Consider the following 27,184-nt stretch of genomic DNA (forward strand, 5'->3'; position numbering starts at 1 on the left):
TCCCTTCCCTTTGATGCGTGTTATGTCTGCCTGTCTGGTTGGTAAGTCTGCCAGGCAAGGACCTCCTGGTCATGTTCAGTGTTTTGTTTTGTAGGTTCTTACCCAGGGTTTGATGTTATCACTATCCTTAATTATTAGTATTAGATCTTACTGGTTTTTCTTTTTTAATGAAACCACAGTGGCCTAACTGTAGATTCTGGTGTCAACTTACGACCAGGTGACAAAGCAAATATTAGAATTTAAAGAATTAAGTTGTAACTGGGACTGTTTTTGCTTTTTTTCTTTTTTAAAGATTTAATTTATTTATTTGACAGACAGAGATCACAGGCAGGCAGAGAGGCAGGCAGAGAGAGGGGGAAGCAGGCTTCCTGCTGAGCAGAGAGCCCGATGTAGGGCTCGATCGGGACCCTGAGACCATGACCTGAGTCGAATGCAGAGGCTTTAACCCACTGAGCCAGCCAGGCACCCCTGTTTTTGCTTTTTTAAAAGAAACTTTAAAAATTTCTTTTGGGACATTTTTGGAATTAAGCAATTTGAAGTCTTTCATCTGTTAGAAAGTTTACTGACTAAATAAAGATTGTAATTTTCTTGGGCTCTAGAGTTTTCTTAGAAAGTTCTTCAGGAAAGTGGTGAAGCCAGAGAGTTCACTTTAACAGCTCAGGTCAACAGATGTTCACTGAGCCCTTACTCTTCCAGTTCCACAGTCCAGCTGGAGGGAAGATGATGAGGGAAATTCACAGGTAGCAATGATTTGAAAGAGACAATGATAAGTACCCCCAGAAGATTGCAAAGACAGACCTGTTTATCTACAGTGTACAACACAGATGCAAACACTATACTCTCTGGGAATGCTTATCAGAGAAGACTGGATAGCAGAGCATAGAAAGAGAATCAGGAACAGTTTTTTTCTTAGAGGAGATAGACTTTCATTTATTTTTAAACGAAGGTATAATTGACATATAACATTCTATTAGTTTCAGGTGCACGATATAATGATTCAATAAACGTATACATTGCAGAACGATCACCGCAGGAAGTCTGGTTAACAGCTGTCAGCACACATAGTTATACATTCTTTTTCTTGTGATGAGAACTTTTAAGATCCTCTCTTAGCAACTTTGAAATATGCAATGTAACATTATTAACTATAGTCGTTATCCTGTCCTTGACATTCCCTGACTGACTTCTTTATGACTTATTTATTTGAAAACTGGAAGTTTGAACTTTGTTTTACCTCCTTCACTCATTTTGCCCACCCCCAGGCCAACCCCACCTCTAGCAACCACCAGCAGGTTTTCTGTGCGATCACCTCACTGAACCTTCAAGGCTGGGTTGTGTATCCACAAATGGAGGTTGTAGGAAAAGCAGGATGAGACACTGAAAGGTGGTGCTAGGGGGAGAGAAAAGCAGGAAAGCTAGGTTGTGGAGAAAGCAAATGAAGGGTTTTTGTAAGGTGAGGAAGTGGACACATTTAATTAGCAGAGAGGGCAGGAGGACACAACATGTGGGTGTTAAGATGGCAAAAAAAGTTGATGGCAAAATCCATTTTGTGGAAGGTCTGTGAGCAGTTTTTTAGCATGGAGGTAGATTGGTCAGAGCTGTGCGTTAAGGAAATTAATCTGCCCGCGGTTATTTGAGTGGAATAGAAGGGGAAGCACTTGAGGTAGGGAGAAGGGACCGCAGTAGACCAGATGGAGAGAGTGAGGAGCTGGGCTCGGATTGCGACTGTGGGAATGGGAAGGAGGATCATGCAAGAAATGTTCGGGATGGCATCTGTAGGACTTGGCAACGGATCGAACGTTAGGGGAGGAAGAGGAAGGATCCAGCATGCCTCAGGTTTTGAGCTTGCAGCCGGGGAGCTAATAGGAAAGCATTCACGGAAAAAGGTGAGGGGGTTTACAGGGGCACGTGGGCACGATTCTGTCCCTGGCATGCAGGCCGTAGCCGTCTTTGGACATAGAGTTCACGAGGAGATTTTTAGAGGATTTATCATGGAATCAAGACTCTTTTAGATTTCTGCCTTTTTTTTTTTTTTAAAGATTTTATTTATTTATTTAACAGACAGAGACCACAAGTAGGCAGAGAGGCAGGCAGAGAGAGAGAGAGAGGGAGGAGAAAGCAGGCTCCCTGCTGAGCAGAGAGCTCGATGCGGGGCTCGATCCCAGGACCCTGGGATCATGACCTGAGCGGAAGGCAGAGGCTTTAACCCACAGAGCCATCCAGGTGCCCCTAGATTTCTGGTTTGTTATCACTTTCTCACCTTACGATGTTGGATCCGTCTAAACCCATCTTTCAGGGGCAGTGTAATGACTACATCACAGCTTTCCTCAGGCAACTTGTAAATTTAGAGCGTGTGTATCTTCATTCCAAGCATTTCACTTTCCATTCTCTGTTTCTTTCTTTAGCGGGTTTAAGGTAAGGGTCTGTTCTTGACTGGGAATCTTTTTTGGGTCATTTATTGTGTCACTCTCACATATGTGTTTTTGGCCTTTTAAAAGGCAGAAGGAAACTTAAGTACAGCTTTCAAAATTCCCTCACTGTAACTTTTCAAAAGACTGTGAGAAATAAAATCTTTCAGCAACCTGACATCGACCATCAGACTTTTTAGTTAACATAAGACATTGAGAAAACTTAGGTGGTATCCAAGAACGAGTTACAACATTCTTCAAATAGAGACAGTTCTAACCACTTTAAAACAAAACAAAACAAAACAAAACAAAACAAACAGTGAGAGTTAGTTACTATTTGTCTGAGTTTCTGAAAGAGATCTCATTGGTTTTTTCATTGATATCTAGTATTGTATTTACAATGATCTGGAGTGTATGCTGACTCTAGAAGTCCATAAATAGAATCAGAGTGGAGAAAGAATAAAAACTTAGAAATTCTGTTACATTTCAGAGTACTGGGGACTTGGAAGAGATTTCAAGAGGCACAGATTTGGAAAAATTTTGACAATGTGCTGGAATTATAAAATACATTTTTTCCCCACCAAGGAGAGTTTGGGATTTGTGAGCATTCAGACTTGTGCCCGGCAATATGGTGATATGTGGAATATGTTCATAACTGAACTTTTATTCTGATCACCAAATCTGTCCCCTTTCCTGACCTTCCTGTCCCTTACTGTCCTTTCTCCCTTGCTTCAGACTTGGAGCCTTAGAATCATCTTTGATTAGCACTCTCTCTTCCCTTCTATCCTCAGTGAGCCACTCAATCTGTTAGATGTTACCTTTGAATGTTGCGTGCCTCTGACTCCTTTCTGATGTTCCTGTCATTGTTTTTATTCAGGTCCTTTTTTTCCCTCTTGCTTAGTCTAATCCAATAGCCCATCATCTGAGGTCACTGCCTATAGCTGGGCACATGCAAACACATCCTGCACGTTATCTTCCAGTTAATTAGATCATCCATGGCTGATAAGTTACCTCTTCTGTAGAAGTGGTCAGGGGCACCTCAGTGCATCTCAAACAATATGCAACCATCTGGGCCTGGTATTTAAGGCCCGTTGCCCGGTGACCTAAATTTGATTAAGCAGGATTTCATACCACTGTGTTTCCCTTTATCTTCACTACATTTCAAGAGCTGCTTACTATTACTTGAATTCGTTGAGTGCTTCCGTCCGTGAGTGTCTTGGGCCTGAACATTCTCTCTACTTGGAATGCTCTCCTTCCTCTTGAAACTTTCTCTCAAAATTCAGCCTATCCTTCAGTGCTCACCTTCTCCTTGAAACCTTCCCAATCTGAGGGACTCTCTTGTGACCTTGAATTTGGAAAGCATCTTTTTTTGAGATTTCTCATATGTACCTCATTCTGTTTTGTGTTAATAGTGTGTGGAACTTACTGCCTCTATCAGCTATACATTTTTTTAAGGGAGGGACCCAAGTCTAACTTGTTTAGGTATCCTCTGTCATAGGATAGATAAACTAAGGCCCATGGACCAGATAGGACTTGCTGCCTACTTTTGTAAATAAGGTTTTATTGAAAGACAGCCAAGCTCATTAGTTTATATATTGGCTATGGATGCTTTTATGCTGTAGTGGTAGTGTATAGTAGCAATAGAGATTTGTGGCCCACAAAGCCTAAAATATTTATTACATAGGAAAAATTTTATTACATAGGAAAAATTTTCCTATTACATAGGAAAAATTTTCTGATCTTTACATTATAGTTCTGGTTCTCAAAGTGGGGATTGGAGAGCCCTGGATATCCCTGAGACCCTTTCAGAGGGTCTTAGGATTTTCTTCATATCTTTCAACCCAAACAACATATATCAGCAGATTGAACGCAGAAGAGACATGAGAATCCAGATGTATTTCATTAAGCCATATACTAAAAAGATTTGTAAAAATGTAACACAATGCTATTCTTTTTGCCAATTTTTTTTTTTGCTTTGGAAAATAGTTATTTTTAATAAAATATATCATTTAAGTTAACATACAATGGGTTTACTGTATAATTTTAAATTAATAAATATTTTTAAAACTTTAGTTTTAATTCTCATTATGGTAAATATTGATAGCTGTAACCCAGATAAACACATACTCTTAATTTTTAAGTGTGTAAAGGTATCTTGAGACTAAAAGTTTTGACAGCTGCTGCTCTGTTGTATCTAGAGAATGCCTTCCACAGAGCAGTAAATCAGTACATGTTGAACAAATGAATGAATAACAGAGCCAAATGGTTCAAATGTAAAATTAAATAAAGCACTTGGACAGTAATTGGAAGTATTAGAAAGGAAGTGTGAACAAGAAGCATCAAGCACTGGCGTCTACTCTGTGTTTGGATTTCCACTTTGCCTCCCAGAGCACATTGATGAAGCACGGTAGAATGAAGGTGAATTGAGGTGGGAGGAAGAAGAGCTTGTCTTCCTGACTTGCTTTTTTTTGCTATTTTCATGACAGTTAGTAAGTCAAAAATCCATGGGCTGGATTTTGCTACAGTGACAACTAATACCAAACATCTCAGTTATTTAACTAACACCAGGGAAGTTTCTTAGTCATACTATTATATGTCTGTTGTGGGTCTCAGGGAGTTCCGCCGACCATTGTTAGTCAGCATCCAGGCTAATGGCAGCCTTCTCTCCACTGGTGCTTCCACAATCACTGTGGCAGTGGGAAAGGCTTATGGTGACTCACAGGCTGACTCTCCAATTTCAGACCAGCAATGACACATGTTACTTTCACTCACTTTTCATTCACCATAGTGAGTCATACGTCCACACCTAACTTTAAAGAATTGTTATCCTACCATGTGCCTACCATGTGCCGGAAGGTGGAGATTCAGAAATATTTGGTGGACAGAACCAGTGACTACCACCCAGCCATAACAGAAATTGTAGCTGTGACTTTGCAGTGTGTTCTTGGCAGTGCTGAGAGAAATGTGATGTTATGTAAGGCCAGTATACCACAGGTATGTCCTTCTGTGTACTCCTTGTTGATGGAGGACGAGGGCTCTTCTCATAGTGAGGAAAGGTTGGACTTAACCAGTTCAAGGTCAACAAACCACTGGGGCTGTGGTTTCACGGGAGACTTCTGAAGTAGACTAGATTAATTTGAACCTGATGGGGAGTCTTTCATGCAGATACATAGTAAACCACTCTTATTAGACCAAACAATGTCTGGATTTAATTCTTCGAGACAACTGAAGATCCGACTACTAGAATTAGTATGTCTGTACACATGTGAGTGAGGGAGACCAGAGGAAAAGCAAATGCAGTATTTCAGCTGTAGATATCAATTTCAAAGTTAATAATGAAATTTCTTCTTGGCAGCAAACAATAGAATTTTACTTTGATGAAAATTGCTGGCAGAATCTTCAGAAAGATTTTCTTTTCTTTCTGTGGTAAACTGAATGTTTATGGTGTTTATAGTTGTTCTGGTAATTCAGATACCGATTCTACTCCTCTTAAGGCATTCTCCCCCTCAGTAGCTCCTCACCCACGACTTGTCAGGCCAAAAACCCCCGTCATCTTCCGACTCCTCTTTGTTCCCCATCTGTACCCTTTGGCTGTTTTCCTTCTTATTCGTACCTGCCCTCTGTGACTCTCCATTGCAACTGCCTCACTTCAGATCCTTACCATCTCCTGTGTGGACTGTTGCAATATCTTCCTGTCTTCCCAGTCTTTTTTCATACCGTCTTTAAATCTACCCTTCATTATTGCCTCTCTATGTCACAAAGGCAAACATATCACTCCCTTTGCTCAAACACCTTTAGTGACCGCTCTCTATCCTTTATATACTCAAGCGTCAGCTCCCTAGCCTGATTAATATTTAGAAGATCAAGTGCAAGTTCTTTAACCTATGAGATGCCCCTCGACTTTCTCTCTGCTTAAGTCTCTAATCACCCCTTGGCTTCTCCACTCTTGTGCTACAAGCTCCAGTAATATTTGGGTTCTCATATTCTTAGGTTCCATGTATTTGAATCTCTTTATCCTTTATTCACGCTGTTCCAACTATTGTCAATTGATGTGGCTAAATTCAGTCTACCTTTGAAACTCTTGCTTTTCTCAATAGACTTTTTTAAAAAAATCATATTCCTCTTTCCTCCTTTTCTCTCCATCCCATCAAAGTGCCCCCCCTTGCCATTGCTTTGTCATCAAACCATGGTACAAGTATGTGTCCTGGATGATTGGCAAATTGCTCTAAGAGCCTGAACCAACTTTGTCTTTGAATCCCCATTGCCAAGCACGATATCACCCTTAATAGATGTTCAGTACATTTTATTTATTTATTTATAAAAGATTTTATTTGTTTATTTGACAGACAGAGATCACAAGTAGGCAGAGAGGCAGACAAAGCGGTGGTGGGGGGAAGCAGGCTCCCTGCTGAGCAGAGAGCCTGATGGGGGACTCAATCCCAGGACCCTGGGATCATGACCTGAGCCAAATGCAGAGGCTTAACCCACTGAGCCACCCAGGTGCCCCTGTTCAGTACATTTTATTTTTTATTTATTTATTTTTTATTTTTATTTTTTTTAATTTTTTATTTTTTATAAACATATATTTTTATCCCCAGGGGTACAGGTCTGTGAATCACCAGGTTTACACACTTCACAGCACTCACCAAATCACATACCCTCCCCAATGTCCATAATCCCACCCCCTTCTCCCAAACCCCCTCCCCCCGGCAACCCTCAGTTTGTTTTGTGAGATTAAGAGTCACTTATGGTTTGTCTCCCTCCCAATCCCATCTTGTTTCATTTATTCTTCTTCTACCCACTTAAGCCTCCATGTTGCATCACCACTTCCTCATATCAGGGAGATCATATGATAGTTGTCTTTCTCTGCTTGACTTATTTCGCTAAGCATGATACGTTCTAGTTCCATCCATGTTGTTGCAAATGGCAAGATTTCATTTCTTTTGATGGCTGCATAGTATTCCATTGTGTATATATACCACATCTTCTTGATCCATTCATCTGTTGATGGACATCTAGGTTCTTTCCATAGTTTGGCTATTGTGGACATTGCTGCTATAAACATTCGGGTGCATGTGTCCCTTTGGATCACTACATTTGTATCCTTAGGGTAAATACCCAATAGTGCAATTGCTGGGTCATAGGGCAGTTCTATTTTCAACATTTTGAGGAACCTCCATGCTGTTTTCCAGAGTGGTTGCACCAGCTTGCATTCCCACCAACAGTGTAGGAGGGTTCCCCTTTCTCCGCATCCTCGCCAGCATCTGTCATTTCCTGACTTGTTGATTTTAGCCATTCTGACTGGTGTGAGGTGATATCTCATTGTGGTTTTGATTTGTATTTCCCTGATGCCGAGTGATATGGAGCACTTTTTCATGTGTCTGTTCGCCATCTGGATGTCTTCTTTGCAGAAATGTCTGTTCATGTCTTCTGCCCATTTCTTGATTGGATTATTTGTTCTTTGGGTGTTGAGTTTGCTAAGTTCTTTATAGATTCTGGACACTAGTCCTTTATCTGATATGTCGTTTGCAAATATCTTCTCCCATTCTGTCAGTTGTCTTTTGATTTTGTTAACTGTTTCCTTTGCTGTGCAAAAGCTTTTGATCTTGATGAAATCCCAGTAGTTCATTTTTTCCCTTGCTTCCCTTGCCTTTTGCGTTGTTCCTAGGAAGATGTTGCTGCGGCAGAGGTCGAAGAGGTTGCTGCCCGTGTTCTCCTCAAGGATTTTGATGGATTCCTTTCGTACATTGAGGTCCTTCATCCATTTTGAGTCTATTTTTGTGTGTGGTGTAAGGAAATGGTCCAATTTCATTTTTCTGCATGTGGCTGTCCAATTTTCCCAGCACCATTTATTGAAAAGGCTGTCTTTTTTCCATTGGACATTCTTTCCTGCTTTGTCGAAGATTAGTTGACCATAGATTTGAGGGTCTATTTCTGGGCTCTCTATTCTGTTCCATTGATCTATGGGTCTGTTTTTGTGCCAGTACCATGCTGTCTTGATGATGACAGCTTTGTAATAGAGCTTGAAGTCCGGAATTGTGATGCCACCAACGTTGGCTTTCTTTTTCAATATCCCTTTGGCTATTCGAGGTCTTTTCTGGTTCCATATAAATTTTAGAATTATTTGTTCCATTTCTTTGAAAAAGATGGATGGTACTTTGATAGGAATTGCATTAAATGTGTAGATTGCTTTAGGTAGCATAGACATTTTCACAATATTTATTCTTCCAATCCAGGAGCATGGAACATTTCTCCATTTCTTTGTGTCTTCCTCAATTTCTTTCATGAGTACTTTATAGTTTTCTGAGTATAGATTCTGTGTGTCTTTGGTTAGGTTTATTCCTAGGTATCTTATGGTTTTGGATGCAATTGTAAATGGGATTGACTCCTTAATATCTCTTTCTTCTGTCTTGCTGTTGGTGTAGAGAAATGCAACTGATTTCTGTGCATTGATTTTATATCCTGACACTTTACTGAATTCCTGTATAAGTTCTAGCAGTTTTGGAGTGGAGTCTATCTTCCCGTCGCTTTGGATTCACTTCTCCGCCGGTCCTACCTTTCAGAAAGTGGTTGTTTTTCTGTTTCCAGAATTGCTGTTCTTCTTCTCTTCGATCTGCCGATGGATTTTCAGGTGTTTGCAATCTTTAGATAAGCTATCTAGCTGATCTCCGGCTAGCTGAAGCAGTCTCAGCTTGCTACTTCTCCGCCATCTTGACTCCTCCCCAGTACATTTTAAACTGGACTAATTCATCTACCTGTCTCTTGCCAGGGGTGTATTTGTGGTTAACCATTCACTGTCAGTTATACTTGTATCTCCTTTGTCTTGACTGGATCGGTATGTTCTCATTAGGCTGATGTGAAAGAGAAGCTCTCACCATCTTTAGGATGATCCGAAATAAATGAGCGGAAATAGAATATGTAACATCTGCTTAACTAGATGGTGTAGCATCCCTTTGCCTGAGACATGCTTCCTGATCAGTGGACAGTTCTGTCGTTTCACTAGTGGGTATTCTTGAAAGGAATGATGATAAACTTTTCAAATTTATCTATGTTTTCTTATTTATAGGACTTGCCTTCTCTCTCTCTCTCTCTCTTTTAATAGTGAGAGATGGTAATGGTGTAAGGAGCTGTTCATGGGGTCATGAATTGTTATTCCTCCTGGATTGATTGGGGTTCTTTTGTAGAAAACTGTGATTCATTCATCACTCAGGACATAATAGTGCCTAGCACACAAACACTTCACAAGTATTTGTTGATTAAATGAACACTTAAGCTGAAAATAAGAGAAAGGACTAAAAAGAATATGGAAACTGAGAGCAGGAATGGTTTTTCTGAGTTTGTCAGATTATGGTCTTCACATCAGAACTAACTGCCTCAGTAGCATGGGGGAAGCTCTGCTGCTTTTCCGTGGCTGCTGTTAGTGGTAGAATTTGAGGACTGCATTCCTTGGCCAGGACCTCCATTTCCTGCTGACTGGATCATTCTATCCATGGTTGACATAACCTGCCCCCCTCCACAAAGCAGTTATGACTACTGTGAGCTATCATTTATCCAACCTGGTGCCGTCTCATTTAAACATCCCCACGAAGCATTCTGTGAACAAGCTTCACTGACCCTTTGTTGCAAATGGAGACACTGAGGCTCAGTGAGCTTAAGTGCTTATGGTGGTCATTAGGGCTATTCACAAATGTAGCAGCTCTCCTTTGGGACACACGAGGACACTTCCTCACCCACTTGATGACAGGTGTGACCACAGGCCTTGGCCTTGGCCAGTGAAACATGAGCAGAAGTGGTGGGTGTCGTTCGTGGGGAGAGCTTGAAGAGCCCATACACGCTCCACTTGTTTCATTTTTCCTTCAAACTAGCAGCATTTCAGAGAGTGGCTGTTCCGTGTCTAGGTCCTGACCTCCGGACAGAGGTGCAGAGTCAAGCCCCCAGCTGGTCCACAAGGGGCGTTCCCCTGGGTGAGAAGTAAAGCCCTGTTGTTTTAAGCCACGAGAACTTGAGGTCAGTTCTTTTACCGTAACCTTGCCTGTCTGGCAGGGGGAGCACTTATCTCCCAGGAAGGAGAAGACCAGGGTTTGAACTCAGATGTGTAGATGTCCGATGGTACAGTTACTTTTTATTTCTCTCTCTGCTTCTCATTCTCCCTGGGCTCAGGTCTCCCTGCTTTCAGCAACAGATAAGTGCCCTTGTCTGTTGACTAGAGGTGTGGACACTGCTGACTCAGAGTTTTGTTGTTTCAGGTCAGAAGATGAAATCCCCAGTGTTTTTTAATGAGAGGCTACAAATCAGCATTCAGAAATGTAATTTTCGGGGATGGTTCTGTTTTCTAAAGCCCATTCTTAGCAACCGCAGGAAGCAGCTGGAGCACATACACTATTACGGGCCGTGATCAGCTTTGCCCTCAGGAAGAGCCAGCCGCTGATGGGTTCTGCAAGTAGTAACCATGGTTACAAATCAAGGAACAGGCTTGTTAGGTGAATGTAGTGGAGGGACTAATGTCAGAATCCTTTTTGAGGAGGAAGACAGGAAAAATTCAATTATAATGCCAAGTTTTCCCCATAGTTTTACTTTTAAAAAGTTTTAGTTTTTAAAAAATTGATTCTTCTAAAAAAAAATGGATTCTTCTAGCACACACTTAAGCTGGAGTGTGGATTTTAGGAATTGCTGTAGGTGCCAGCGTTGACTCATCTCCCCAGTTTGCAAAGGGCATCTTTGAATGATTTTTATCTATGTTTCTAGGGAAGAGCCTAGAGCCTTAAGCAGCTAGAGGCTTAGGCTGTGTAGACTATTATTATTTGTAATAATGTCAGTGATAGTTGTGACTGTTGTCTTCAGTAAGAATGGTGATTATCACCTTGGATTGGGAGAATCCCTTTCCTTTTGGTGGTGATAATTTTATTATATCTGGTTACAGTGATAGAGTTTTGGAGTGTTGTTACATTAATTCATTCAAATGGTCAGTTCGTTCACTTAAATATTTTTAAGTACCACTCTGTTGCCAGTGCTAAGCTAGGTGTGGTGAAAACGCAGTGAACAAGACAGATACCATCCCTTCCTTTGGACACCTACTAGTCAGGCCTGTGTACCAAGGGGAGGATGAGGTTGTGATAAGCTGGTTCTCCTGAGCACTGTTGGGTGCTTCTAGAGAGGGTGGGTCTCCTCTGAAGGGGGAACATGAGCACGTGGAGACTATCTAGGAGGTGAGCATACAGTGGGGGAGGTATGACTCAGCCATAGGATGTTGATTAGAGGAATCAGAGAAAGGGCAGCTTAATTGGTTTATGTGGGCTGGTTTAGCATGAATCTGTAGGGACAAGCAGACTTCCTTTGGTTCTTCAGAGAACAGGCCCTATAGGCAAACATTTTAGGAAGGAAGGTACTCAGTTGACACTCTGATGTTTGAGCTAGAGATTTGAATGTAGTTTTTATTTTTATGATTCAGTGATTCATGGATTTCAATGATTTTCCAAAAGATTAATGACCTGGTGCAAGTTCAGGCTGGCAAAGCCCTGTTGGCAAGGATTTAGTCCCATCTCTCTCATGTGAGGAGGCAGGGTTTTCCCAGCTAGGGACTTTTGTTTGCCAGTTTGGGGAGGGAATGAGGGCTGCAGGAACCAGTTCTCCAGTGCTGGAGAATATGAAAAGAAACTCAAGGGCCTCTACTTACGAAGATGTCTAGTTAAGCCTGGAAACATATGATGATGTACATTATTTCTAAGAAGTTATGTGCATGTAAATGAAAGCTGGCTCTTTCTGATCATGTGTGTGCTTTAGTTGGCACATACGATTTCTTTTCTTTTTTTCATTTTACTTAAAAAAAAAAAAAAGCTCTATGCACAGCATGGACCTTGAACTCATGACCCCCAGGTCAAGGGTCACACATTCTACTGACTGAGCCAGCCCGGAGCCCTGGCACATACTATTTCTTGCTTCATCTAGATGCTGTTACTTATCTGGAAAACTGAGGTGGTTTGCCATGACCTCTAGGGTGCTTGGGTGGCTCATTCGGTTAAGTACCTGCCTTTGGCTCAGGTCACAATCCCAGGATCCTGGGATAAAGTCCCACATAGGGCTCCCTGCTCAGTGGGAGTCTGCTTCTCCCTCTCCCTCTGCCTGTGCTCTCTCTCTCTCTGCCAAATAAATAAATAAAATCTTTAAAAAAAAAAAGATGAACTTCATGATAATGAAACGGATTGCTTCATTAAGTGGCAAGTTTCTTGTCGTCCAAAGTATATAAACAGGTATTCGGAGATTGGCCATGTCTGGTGTTCTAGGAGAAAAACCGCTTGATAGAGTTGTTCAGATGATCTCCAGCCAATCCTTTAGCTCTGTGATAATAGGAACCATAGTGATTATACCTAGTCTTCCAGATTCTCTAGCCAGGGGGGCCTTTAAAGTGACTGTTTCTACCCTCTCTATCATATCCGTGTTCTAGAGGTAATGTGCAACTGTGAGAAAATTCCAGTAGCATTGTACTAGAGAAGTTTCTGAAGCTAAAGTTTTGACACAGATTCAGGTTATTATTGATACAAGTTTCTCATTCTCTGCTGCTTTCTTCCTTCATTTTGGTTCAGCAAAAAATGGGTTTTTTAGGAAGCACCTTTGTCCACTGATTTGAACGCTCTTTAAATAGTGTAAGTAGACCAAACGAAGCATTCTTAGAGTCTCTGCATCTTTTTTGTTGTTTTTGAGTCTTCATATATTTTACTGCTTTCTTTTTTCCCTCCATACCACTTCAGTGGTAAATACAGAAAAGAGTATATTGCCCTCAATTCAGCATGACTGGTGCTAGAATGAACTAAGATCAGAATCTCCACAGAACACATTAGAATTTACCTAAAGAACCTTCTATCCCCATGATATAACACGCATAAGTAAGCGAGGTACCTATTGCATAGTTTTCTCAAGTAAATAATTACGAATGACCTGAGCTCAGGGAGGCACCTTCCACTTTTACTAGAAGCTAGTAGCTTTGGTTTGCCTGAAGTTACCACATACCCTGTATTGGATGAATAGCAGCTCCTGTTAGGCCTCAGTCCTCATTTCTTGAGTGGGCTCAGATGATTCCAACCCCCAGCTACTGCCTCTCAGTTCTCTGAACTCATCTCCTTAGGCTGGAAGATTGCAAATGGAGGGATTCTGACATGCCAATTGTACTTCATGGTTTGCCAAGGATCTTGATGTCAGAGAGGATTTATGCATAAGATTGTAGGCCAAAAAGAAAGAAAACAAACCCCTATTGAACATCTGTGCAGGACATTTGTGCATAGGTTCCCTTGCTTAATCCTTGTAGCAAAGGTGCCTCCCTGAGCTCAGGTCATTCGTAATTATTTGGTGTTGAGCTGCCCAAGACCCAACTTTGAGTTTTGGGAAGAGGCCACAGAGTAGTCGGAAAATTCAGAAATGGAATAGGATCAAGAGGTTGAGGTAGGATAGATTTTCAAGGGGCGGGTGGACAGGAGAGGTCTCAAAAGGGTAGGGAACGATCTTTTAAAGGTGGGAATAGAATTTGTGTGGGTTTATTGGTGTAGGTGTTTGCGGTACTGTGGTTTGGCTTTTGTACACCTCCGGTCTCTCCATAAGACATCTGTATTACCCTTGTCCCATACATTAGGGGTGACTTCAGCTTTTGGCTGACACTTTGGTCACATACTTTGTTAGTTATCTGGATCTTTTGATGTCTTCCTCCTTTCTCTAAATTTGTTCCACTTTTCAAGCCAACCACATTCTTTGAGTTATTTCAACTCCCCCAAACTTTTCTCTACTCTTTCCTTTCACTGAGGTCTGGATACCCCCCTTATTTCTCTTCTCATTTTCACCTCCTAATCTTTCCTTCACAGGGGCTTTCTCTTTTTTCCCCCTTTATTGCTTCTCACATCTCTTCCCGCTGCTGACTGACAGCTCATACGCCAGTCTGGCAGAGATTTTCTACTCCGTTAGTTCTGGGCCAGCTACAGACTTCTTCCGTATTTACTCTAAGGCTTTCCAGGTCTGAAGGCTCTTGGAGTGTGCACACAGCATCTCCCTTCATAGGAAATGGACTTTGAACAGTAATGTTTATAGTAGTAACTCCAAATGGAAGTAAAATGATACCCAGTTGCTATTATCCATTCATTCACAAGTATTTATTAAGTGCCACTTAGTGCCAAGCTCTGAGGCTAAATATGTGAATAAGACAAACCTAGGGCTTTGACTCTGGGCTCTTGGAGTTTGTATTATATTAAAGCATGAACAGACAACAATTTTCTAAAAAAGGCAATTAAAAATGAAACAACCAAAAACATCCAAACTGATTTTCTCTTAGTTATGAAATTTTTTCAAAGAGCTCCTTCTGATAAGATTTTTACCACTAATATTTACAATTTAAATATTTCTGTGTTTTATCCTGGATGTGTGTGTGTGTGTGAGAATGGATTGGAGGTCTTAATGACAGTTTCTGTTATTATTATTTGTAGTGGGGGCAGCTCTTGATATTTTGTTGCCGTGGACTAGGAAACTGGGGCACCTGGGTGGCTCAGTCAGTCGAGCATCTGAATCTTGATCTTAGCTCAAGCCATGATCTCAGGGTCAGGAGATGGAGCCTGTATCAGCCTCCTGTGCCCAGGCAGAGTCTGAGAGTCTCTCCGTGCCCCTCCCCCACTTACATGCTTGTTCGGGTTTTCTCTCAAAATAAATAAATAAATAAATAAAATCTTAAAAAAAAAAAAAGAAAAGATTAGGAATCTGATCTGACAAAAATCCAAGCTTCTCGTTTAGCCATTCTTTCTAGACTTTCTCCAAGTCATTGCCAGTTGATTTATGCTCCTTGTCCCCTTATATTCCTATTTTTAGTGGTTGAAATAGGAAGAAATTGTAGTTGGAGTAACTTGAAATATGGCAGAAAACCAAAATGGAAATATGGAGAGTTGACTGTATGTACATTTTGGAATTTTACTAATACTTAGCTATGATTATGAGGTAGGGCATTGAGAAGCATGTGGCATTTTGCTTTTATAATTACATTGCTATTGTTTTTAGCACCCTTTCTCCTTTTCACAGCTGTGGTTTTGGGCTACTATTGAATCATAGTGGCAGACAGACTTGCTGAGTTCAATCACCCCCCCACCTTTATTTTAATGAAAATGAAAAAGTAAAGAAATTGTATACTTTATTTCTGGGAATAGCTAAATTGAAAACCAAGAGTGTTTCTGCCTTGAGTATTCTTAATGATATTATATTGCACATAATTGGCATGGAAATGGAATATATTCTTTGTGGTTGTATATTAAATTTTCTCCTTATTAGAAATGGTGAGGTTTGTGTGTTTACTTATGGAAATAACATAGAGAGGCCAGTTTTTTCCCAGAGGCAGTTTGTTTGGTATTAAGAAATCCAGATTTAAATTATAGTTTTACCACTTGCTGTGTGACCTTGTTGGGGGGATGGTGGTGGTGAAAGAGTATCTGTGAGTCACTGGGTACAGACACATTAGCCTTCATTCTTCTCAAACTACATTTTATTATTAGTTTGATGGTCTCAAGCAGTGTAAATCAGACCCATACTTCTGAATTTTCTGACACAGACACCCAGGTTCCCTTATGTCTGTTATACGTATTTTTCATGCTAAAAATATTTAAATATTATTAAGAACAAAATGTCGAGTTTATTTCGTATCCAAGGTGATCTTTGTTTTAGCTTGTTCTTAGGTTTTCTGTTGCTTCATTGTAAAGGTATGAGGTGAGGGGTGTTATGTGTTAATTGTGTTACATACATATTTACAGCTTTATCTAATGCATACACATCTAAATATCCTCCTCCTCTGCTGTAGTTCCCCCTCACTGCTTTGTATTGTATCTAATAGATAGAATTGTAAAGGACTTTATGAATTGCTACATGAGTGCTAAAGAATAACAATGATTTTCAAACTCAGTACAGAAATGCAATTAATTTTTATAGAAGACAGTATGTACCTGCCAAGTGTGTACTTTGAAAATGAAATTGTTTTTGATTTTGTGAAACTGCCTAAGATGTGATTCTCCAAAGCTTTCTGTTTCTTGCGGTCAGAAAACTGTGATATGGAAATTAATTATAATTATGCACCTGAGGCTGATTCTTCTTCTTTTGTAGAAATCAAACGTTTAAAAAAAAAAAAGAAAAAGTTTCTTTGGACAGAGAGCAGTTCTATGACATTTGTATGCCCTGGATTTTGATGGGAAGGGCTGACTAGTGGTAGCTTCGAGTTGAATGAACCCCTGGCTGTTGTAAGAAGTAGCGTACTTTATGCTACTCTTGCATTTCATCCTTTTGGTACAAGCTGAACTTTTCTCTTACTAGCCCCACTCATTCAGGATTGTAGTATAATGGGGTTTGCTTTATAGGCCCAAACTGTAAGTAGGAAGCACTGATTTATCCTGATAATGTGTCTTATTGAATGTCAGGTGCAAAATAGCTACAATAGAACGTTGTTAGGGATCAGTTGCGTAACAGCTTCCTGGGTTTGCTCAAATGCCATGCACACATTTCTGATTCAGGGTATGATCGGGTTTATAATCTCTTTTGGCTCTTGCCTTTGTCTTCTTTGATTTGGGTGATATGTTTCTGGAAAAGGCTGATTAAATAATGAGTTTCCAACATTATTTATTTATTTGATTGTGTAGGAAAGAACATTTAAAGGTAAAGCCAAGTGAGACATGTTTTGTGTGCTTATGTGATGAGGTTGCTAACTGAATGGTGTCTTGAGATATGGTAGTTTGGAGTAGTGGCTTGGAGGAGGGCAAGGTTATCAGAACTACCCCCCTGCCTACTTCAGTTATTAAATATGTTTCTTTTTTAAATCAGATTCTGACTGAGACCCACTCTCCTCTTAAGATAATTGGTTTATTTAGAGCAGTGGTACTCAAACTTTAGCATGCTTCAAATTTACTTGAAAGGTTTGTTTAAACCTCATTACTGAGCCCCAAACCCAGAGTTTGGATTATACTGCCATTTCCCCTATCCTTGGGACATATGTTCCAAGATTGCCAGTGGATACCTGAGTCCTATATATACTATGTTTTTCCTATACACACGTACTTATGATAAAGTTTAATTTATGAATTGGGCACAGTAAGAGACTTTCAGCAATAAAAAAAATATAATTATAACAATGTACTCTCATAAAAGTTATGTGAATGTGGTCTCTTTCTCTCAAAATATCTTATTGGGCTGTATTCACCCTTCTTATGATAGGAGATGATAAAATGCCTACATGATGAGATGAAGTGAAGTGAATGAAGTAAGCCTTCTAATGTACCCTTAGGCTATTACTGACCTTCTGATGATTTGTCAGAAGGAAGAACACCTGCTTCTGGACCACAGTTCACTTTGGGTAACTAAAACAGCAGATAAGGGAGACCACTGCAGTTGGTCTAGGGCAAGTCTCAAGGAGTTGCATTTCTAATAATGGCTTGGGTGATGCAATGTTGTCGGTCTGGGCACCACACTTTGGGGACCACTGCACTGGGAAGCATTTCTTTTTGGTTTAAAGTGTTTGGGCTCAGGGGTAGGCTCAGGTTTGCTAAGCGGGAAAACACTGAAGCATGTTCATCATCTTGCTTATGGTTTACCTAGAAGTGTTGACTTCTGGGTTCTTCTGCTATTACAAAGTTAAACATTAATGAAGCTGTTAACATTACCTTTATTAACAAAAATCAGATAATGGCGGGAGGGACAATAGATTTGGTTGCTTCTTTTTTTTTTTTTAAATATTTTTTCAGTGTTCCAAGATTCATTTTTTATGCACCACCCCCAGTGCTCCATGCAGTATGTGCCCTCCTTAATACCCACCAACAGGATCACCCCCTCTCCTCCAGAACCCTCAGTTTGTTTCTCAGAGTCCTTTGTCTCTCATGGTTCATCTTCTCCTTTGATTTGCCCCAATTCACTTTTTCTTTCTTTCTCCTCGTGTCCTCCATGTTATTCCTTATGCTCCACAAGTAAGCAAAGCCATATGATAATTGGCTTTCTCTGCTTGACTTATTTCACTCTGCATAATCTCCTCCAGTCCCATCCATGTTGATACAAAAGTTGGGTATTCATCCTTTCTGATGGCTGAGTAATATTCCATTGTATATATGGACCATATCTTCTTTATCCATTTGTCTGTTGAAGGGCATCTTGGCTCTTTCCACAGTCTGGCAATTGTGGACATTGCTGCTATGAACATTAGGGTACAGATGGCCCTTCTTTTCACTATGTCTATATCTTTGAAGTAAATTCCCAGTAGTGAAATTGCAGGGTCATAGGGTAGCTCTATTTTTAATATTTTGAGGAATCACAACTGTGTTTTCCAAAGTGGCTGCACCAACTTGCATTCCCACCAACAGTGTAAGAAGGTTCCCCTTTCTCCATATCCTCTCCAACGTTTGTTGTTTCCTGTCCTATTAATTTTGGCCATTCTAACTGGTGTAAGGTGGTATCTCAGTGTGGTTTTGATATAAATTTGCGTGATGGCTAATGATGATAAACATTTTTTTATGTGTCTGTTAGCCATTTGTATGTCTTCTTTGGAGAAGTGTATGTTCATGTTTTCTGCCCATTTTTTGACATGATTATCTGTTTTTTAGGTGATGAGTTTGAGCAGTTCTTTATAGATCTTGGATATCAGCCCTTTGTCTGTAGTGTCATTTGCAAATATCTTCTCCCATTCCGTGGGTTGCCTCTTTGTTTTGTTGACTGTTTCCTTTGCTGTGCAGAAGCTTTTGATCTTGATGAAGTCCCAAAAGTTCATTTTTGCTTTTGTTTCCTTTGCCTTTGGAGACATACTTTGAAAGAAGTTGCTGTGGCTGATGTTGAAGAGGTTACTACCTATATTCTCCTCTAGGATTTTGATAGATTCCTGCCTCACATTGAGGTCTTTCATCCGTTTTGAGTTTGTCTTTGTGTGTGGTGTAAGAGAATGGTCGAGTTTCATTCTTCTATACATAGCTGTCCAATTTCCCCAGCACCATTTATTGAAGAGACTTTTTTCCACTGGATATTTTTTCCTGCTTTGTCAAAGGTTATTTGACCACAGACTTGAGGGTCCATATCTGGGCTCTCTATTCTGTTCCATTGGTCTATGTATCTGTTTTTGTGCTAGTCTTGGTGATCATGCTGTCTTGGTGATCACAGCTTTGTAGTAAAGCTTGAAACCAGGCACCGATGTCCTCAGTTTTGTTTTTCTTTTTCAACATTTCCTTAGTGATTTGGGATCTTTTATGGTTCCATACAAATTTCAGGTTTGTTTGTTCCAGCACTTTGAAAAATGCTGGTGGAATTTTGATCAGGATGGCACTGAAAGTGTAGATTGCTCTGAGAAGTATAGACATTTTAGCAATGTTTATTCTTTTTTTTTTAAGATTTTATTTATTTATTTGATAGCGAGAGACACAGTGAGAGAGGGAACACAAGCAGAGGGAGTGGGAGAGGGAGAGGGAGAGGCAGGCTTCCCACCAAGCAGGGAGCCTGATGCGGGGCTGTATCCAAGGAACCTGGGGTCATGACCTGAGCCAAAGGTAGACACTTGATGACTGAGCCACCCAGGTGCCCCAACAATATTTATTCTTCTGGTCCATGAGCACGGAATATTTTTCCATCTTTTTGTGTCTTCTTCAGTTTCTTTCATGAGTGTTCTATAGTTCCTCGAGTACAGATCCTTTACCTCTTTGGTTAGGTTTATTCCCAGGTATCTTATGGTTCTTGGTGCTATAAGTAAGTGGAATTGATTCTCTAATTTCCCTTTCTATATTTTCATTATTAGTGTATAAGAAAGCAACTGATTTCTGTGCATTGATTTTGTATCCTGCCACATTACTGAATTTCTGTATGACTTCTAGTAATTCAGGGGTGGAGTCTTTTGGATTTTCCATGTAAAATATCATGTCATCTGTGAAGAGAGAGAGTTTGACTTCTTCTTTGCCAATTTGAATACATTTTATTTCTTTTCATTGTCTGATTGCTGTTGCTAGGACTTCTAGTACTATGTTGAACAACAGTGTTGAGAGTGGGCATACTTATTGTGTTCCTGATCTCAGTGGGAATGCTGTCAGCTTTTCCTCATTGTGAATGATATTTATTGTAGGTTTTCACAGATAGATTTTATGAAGTTGGGGAATGTTCCCTCTATCCCTATGCTTCGAAGAGTTTTAATCAGGAAAGGATGCTGTATTTTGTCAAATACTTTTTCTGCATCAATTGAGAGGACCATGTGGTTCTCCTTTTTTCTCTTATTGATTTGTTTTATTGTGTTGGTTGATTTGCGAATGTTGAACCATCCCAGAGATAAATATCACCTAGTCATGGTGGGTAATTTTTTTAATGTACTGTTGGATCCTATTAGCTAGGATCTTGTGGAGAATCTTAGCATCCATATTCATCAGGGATATTGGTCAGAAATTCTCCTTTCTGATGGGATCTTTGCCTGGCTGGGGGATCAAGGTAATGCTGGCCTCATAGAAAGAGTCTAGAAGCTTTCCTTCTATTTCTATTTTATGAAACAGCTTCAGGAGAATAGGTATTATTCTTCTTTGAATGTTTGGTAGAATTTTCCAGGGAATCCATCAGGTCCTGGACTCTTGTTTTTTGTTTTTAAAAGATTTTATTTATTTATTTGACAGAGATCACAAGTAGGCAGAGAGACAGGCAGAGAGAGAGAGAGGAGGAAGCAGGCTCCCTGCTGAGCAGAGAGCCTGATGCGGGACTCGATCCCACGACCCTGAGATCATGACCTGAGCCGAAGGCAGCGGCTTAACCCACTGAGCCACCCAGGCGCGCTGGACTCTTGTTTTTTTGGGAGCTTTTTGATCACTGCTTCAATCTCGTGACTAGATATTGGTCTATTCAGGTTGTCAGTTTCTTCCTGTTTCAGTCTTGGAAGTTTATAGGTTTCCAGGAATGCATCCATTTCTTCTAGGTTGCTTAATTTATTGGCATATGACCGTTGATAATAATTTCTGATGATTGTTTCTATTTCCTTGATGTTAGTAGTGATCTGTCCCCTTTCATTTATAATTTTATTAATTTGGGTCCTCTCTCTCTTCTTTTGGATTAGTCTAGCCAGTGGTTTATCAATCCTACTGATTCTTTCAAAGAACCAGCTTCTCGTTTCATTGATGTGTTCTACTATATCTCTAGTTTCTAACTCATTGATCTCTGCTCTAATCTTGATTATTTCCCTTCTTGTGTGTGGGGTTGGCTTAATTTGTTTTTTATTTCTGTTTCTTTGAGGTGTAAAGAGAGTTGGTGTATTTGGGATTTTTCAGTTTTTTTGAGTGAGGCTTGGATGGCCATTATTTCCTCCTCAGGACAGCCTTTTCCATATTCCATAGGTTTTGGACAAATGTGTCTTCATTCTCGTTGGTTTCCATGAATTGTTTAAGTTCTTATTTGATTTCCTGGTTTATCCAGACTTTCTTGAGCAGGATGAGCAGCTTTCTTGAGCTTCCAAGTGTTTGAATTCCTTCCAAACTTTTTCCTGTGGTTGAGATTTGGTTATTTCTTAACATTGGCCTACTTTCCCGCATCTAGTTCCTCCATGTTCCTTGGACCTGTGCCTTCTTTGGACTCCCCGTCTAGTACAAATACATCCCTACTATCCTGGGAGAAATGGTGAGGCAGTAAATGAGGTTTCTTGGAAAAGTTGTGATATCAGTCAAGATTACCATAGTAATAAAAGCTTTATTCATTTGACTTCTACCTATTTAGATTTTGCAGCAGTAGGACAGTGCTTTGGTTAAAATGAACCTTTGCAGTGTTTATAGTTTCCAAAGAAAATGAATGAACTTAGGATGTTTCCCACAAAATTTAAATTAGTTAATGAAACTTCTTTCAGATTATTTCAGTTTTGCCACTTACATCAATTGATTTGGTAATTAGAAATCAGTCTTATCTATTAATTTTCATAAACTGCTTTTAATTTATTATTAGGATTGTGAAGGCGTCATTGCTTTAGGAATATATGGTTCAGATTTCCTCAGTTATTCAGGTAGAGTTTTCATCCAGCTAGTCCAAATAACTGCTTTTACTTCTAATGTGAGGTACAAAATTAGAGCTACTCATCATTTCCCATTACTTTCAAGCCCAGCATTGTTTGGGAGCATTCATGTTTGTACCTGGTGTCTTTTGTTTTGAGTGCACGCTGGAAACCTGGTGTGTAGTTCAAAGAAAAAATGTCGCCTTCAAAAAGGTTCTTTTAATTTTGCTCATAAAGCATTTTTTCAGATGTAACTTTCCTTTGAAAAATGCCCTGTGCTCAGATTTTCCTAGAATAAAATGTCCCACCAGGTAAAGGGTTTAAGAGATCTAGGCCATGCTTACTCAATGAAATGCAGCAGAGTGGAAAATACCTTGTCTTGCCAGCTCAAGAAAATTATGATTTTTCTGATTTAGTAGTTAAAGACAATTAAATTCTTTAAAGATCTGCTTTTACTTATAGATTAAATTATTAGGAGTAGATTTTAGCGGTAAAATTATGTGTTGATGTTTTTATCTGAAAGAGTTAAAGTCTATAATCTAAAAAATAATTTGGAAGCAAATGTGAAGCTATGTTCAAACTTTGGTGCTTGTTTTTCAACCCTTGTCCTTTTGGTGTGAAGGCCAGCCTGAGTCAGATCATTGAGGATTAATGATGAATGCATTACTCAGCACCCTGCCGGGGTTGGGTCAAACACCCTGGCTTTGAAAAGTTACTCTTTTGCTCAGTGAGCTTAGACATTTCAAGTCCAGCTGCAGGTCCAACTGCAAAATGAACAGAATGTTTTTCTTTTGCTTAACATAGTCTACTTGAAGATGGGTCATCACTCTTCTAGATGTCCCTCCTCTCTTTTCTTGTATAATGGTATCGACAGTCATTGGCTGGAATGTCAGTAGACTTGACCCACAGCCACTGTATCACCAGGGAGCTTGGTTCCAATGAAGTATTCCTAATGAAATCCATTCCTTAATGTGAAGAAGAAGATTGGCATGGTGAGGGGGAAGTAGGGATGTGCTTATATAAGTCTGGCGAATGGGAATGCAAGAAGTAAGGGGCCTGTGGTTGCACAACCTTGAGGCAGAGAATGGGGATTCTGGATTGGATGCCCATCAAGGAGATATCTTCTTGATTAAAGTGTCAGCTGGGAAAGGGAACACAGATGGGTTTTGGGGTTGATCAGAGGGAGTGATAACCTTGGAGAGACTGCAGAGGCCTGAGGAGAGGAGGTCCAGGCTTGTAATCTGGAGCCATCACTGTTGACATGAAGAAAGAAAAAAAAGGCCATCTCTGTAGGAGGTAGGAAAACGAAAGGATACTAGGTAGATTAAGATGTGTATGAAGGGCAGAAACAACAACAACAAAAAAGTAAGCCAAATGAGGAGTAAATTTATTTTTATGCGTATTGTTTTAGATGTTTCTTCCAAAGTTTAACTCATCTTGAACTTGACCCAGGCAATAAGACTTAAACTTGGTATTTGTGATTTTTACATACTTCTAACTTAACCATCTATGTGCTCCAACCTGTGATCTGGAAAACTCTTCAGGAGGTCCCAGTGGAGCTAAAGCATCATTGTCATTCTCATCATCATCTACAAGTGTTTATGAAGTGTACAACCAAAGTCTTGTGTTTTTGAAAACAAGTCTTTAATTAGGGTTTGCTTTTGTTTTTTTCAGGTAGCCCAGCCATGACCCATAGGAATCTGACTTCCTCCAGTCTGAATGACATTTCTGATAAACCAGAGAAGGACCAGGTAAGCAAAGAAGTCCTACTTCTTTGAAACTGAAGACTAAATATGTTCCAGAAGATGCTAGAATAAGATTAGAAATGAAATAACTTAAAAGGGACTGATACATGTGGATGGGTTTGTTGTTGTCGTCGTGTGGTCTGTGAGGGAAGGGAAAGCACTATGTCAGGGGATGTGAAGTTCAAAGGTAAGACTTAGTCTTGACTCCAATCCTTACAGACATAGTCTCTCGGACAACTTAAGTCTTGGAGCCAGAGTTATCTCAGTTTTCAAAATAGTAATAATAATCCCTGCCACAGGGTTATTGTGAGGATTAAAAGAGATAATTTAGGAAAAAGTGCATTGGTAAAGTATAAAGGTCTAAGAAGTGCTGGCAATGGTTAACTTTTGGGGCATATGTCAGGCAAAGGTAATGGTAGTCTTGCTAGCAGCATAAGTTTTTTTGTTAAAACAAAGTAGCCTGTTTGACATGAAGGGCAATTAGGTTTTGAACCTTGATTTACTTACTCCTTTAAAAAAAAAGATTTTATGTATTTATTTGAGGAGGAGAAAGAGAGAGAGAACATGCAAGAGCAGGAGGAAGGAGAAGCAGGCTCCCCACTGAGTGGGGAGCCTGATGCAGGACTTGATCCCAGGGGGCTGGATTCAGGATCTGAGCCCAAGGCAGACACTTAACTGACTGAATCACCCAGGTGCCCCTAGGTTTACTGTCTTTTAAAAAGAGTGTGATAGAATTTGGGCTATTTTTCCCAGTTGGGTTGGCAACTGGATATAGAAAATGGTGAGTAGGTATAATTTTGTACTTTACATTAAAAAGCAAAACGAGTTACTTTGGGTGAAAATTCCACCTGACTAAAGAAATCTGAATTATATATTCAAAGGCAATGGAGACTTATGATGATGTGCCTCTTTCCTGGATGGCTCTTAGAGTAGAGACAGAGGTTTAGAGGCCTTGCTGATTCTAAAAGTTACAGGAAGGTGAATTTATGCTTTCTTGTGAAGTGGTTTTTGGATTCCTTCTTCCTTCCCTTCACCAGCAGCACCCTATTCAGGCCTTCATCATCTCAGACTGGATTGCTAAAAAAGCTTTGGAACTAACACCTTCTTTCTGTTTTCTCCTATCTCAATAATATGCTTTTCATGTGATTGTCCTCATATTTCTTTCCTGGATCAAAGTTTATAATGCCTTCCTATCAAGTCAAGTTCAGATTTCCCTACCTGACTTTCAAGATTCTCTGAAATTGAGCATTGTCCTTCTTGTCTTAATTTGTGTTCCTCAGAGGAACTCTCTGCTTTGGTCAGGCTTAGTTACTTCCCTATTACATTGAGACTGATTCTGGAATCCTAGATCTGCTCCCCGTTCATATACTAATATGGCTAGCTCCCCTCCTTATATTTGCCTTCCCCTTGAAATAAGCAGGAGGGAATCACTTAAATATTGGATGCATTGGAAGCTGCATAGCTGTACCAGCAAAGAGAAAACTCAGTAAACTAGGACTCGTTTCGAGTTGCCCTCAAAACTATTTGGCCCATTTTGGCTTCCTTCAGTATTGACTAGTAAGGTTCTGTTTCTGTGGTTTACCAGGGGTCTTGATACTGAATAAGGCAGTGACTTGATACAGGATAAGGCAGTGTTAGGAATATCTGGTTGACAAGACTTTTTTTTTTTTTTTTTTTTTTTTTTAAAGCTTCTTTTATTACTGACAGTACTCTTGCCAGGAATTTGCCAATAAGCAGCTGGTAAATGCTGGCTAAGAGAAATTTCTTACCTTCTTGAGTGTCTTCAGATCTGGGCCTATGCAGAGGAAATTTGATGGCTTAAGATGCATATTACATAAGCTTTTGATTCCAGTGTTAGATGAAATATGTTGAAACATAATGGTTTGGGGGTGTTGATTTAGCTGTAAAAACCTGTGTGATTATGGAACTGGAAACCAGAATCTTTGATGACTCTCATGAACATCCCATATTCTTTGAGGTTCCTATTAAGTGAAACCAGGATGATTTAAATCAGGAGTTTTGTTCCTTTTGTTTTCAAAGCCAGGAAGTGAAGGCTGCTGAATATATCATTAAAAAAAAAAGACTGTTTATTTGAAAGAGAGAGAGAAAAACTGAGAGTGTGAACAGAGGGAGGAGCAGAGAGAGAGGGGGTAGCATACTGGACACCGAGCATGGAGCCCCGGGAAGGGCTCCCTCCCAGGACCCTGAGATCATGACCTGAGCTGAAACCAAGAGTCCTGCATTTAACTGACTGAGCCACCCAGGCGTCCCTACTGTATGTGTTTAACAAAACATAATATATCATTTTAAGAGCAACTGTCCATCCATATTGTATCTGTTACAGTAACTGCAGCTAATCCAATGAGCTCTTCATCCCACAAAGAGGAAGAAAGTCTATTCTTTTCTTCCCACTGAAGAGTTTGAAGAGAAGGTTTGAACTGACCTATGATCCCATCTATAATCAAAGGCAAATTAGGAATTCAAACTAATATTTTTCAGTTTCTGTACTTACTATTTTAGTAACTTCAAATGCAAAAGCTTCTGGATCAATTTAGGGTGAAAAGAAGAAAAAAGGTGTGTAAAGAAGATGAAGCTATGGCAAACACACACACACACACACACACACACACACACACACTAAACTCAGGCTTTTATTTTTTAATCTTTCTCTCTCTCTCTCTTTTTTTTTTTTCTTCTGGGTAGGAAAAAAAGGTTGCCAGGCTCAAATTTGTTTTGAAAAAGCTTTTATAATTAATTAGCCAATGTCCTGGAAATGATCTTGGCAGTAAAGTCAAACTTGTTCTGTATGCTTTTCCAAGTTGGCCCTAAAAACTTCCATCCGAATGGAACTGAAGTTTCTGATTGACTGATTATTCTGCCTGGCTACAATTTGAACAGTTGCAATGGTGCCTCTCCACTTCCTGGAGCCATATAACTTCCCAGTAGCATAAGAACTATGGGTTTAATGTTCAGAGTTATGAAGAGGAGAAGGATTTCTTTGACAGCAACATAGTGACAAAATTTGAGGGCATATTTTTTATGAGATTCTGTTTTGG

General features: G+C 39.9%; 1 protein-coding gene across 2 annotated transcripts in view; it reads left to right on the plus strand.

Annotated features, from left to right (window-relative positions):
- Positions 1 to 27,184, plus strand: part of SLC4A4 (solute carrier family 4 member 4) — a 350,735-nt gene that overhangs the window by 173,750 nt on the left and 149,801 nt on the right. For both annotated transcript variants that reach the window (XM_045079852.1, XM_045079853.1), the window contains exon 7: positions 24,058 to 24,134. In XM_045079852.1, the coding sequence (XP_044935787.1) occupies positions 24,058 to 24,134 (77 nt within the window). The remainder of the gene's footprint in view (positions 1 to 24,057; positions 24,135 to 27,184) is intronic.

This window comes from Mustela putorius, unplaced genomic scaffold (genome assembly GCF_011764305.1).
Source record: "Mustela putorius furo isolate JIRA1106 unplaced genomic scaffold, ASM1176430v1.1 tig00000430_pilon_pilon_pilon, whole genome shotgun sequence".
NCBI classification, from domain to species: Eukaryota; Metazoa; Chordata; class Mammalia; order Carnivora; family Mustelidae; genus Mustela; species Mustela putorius.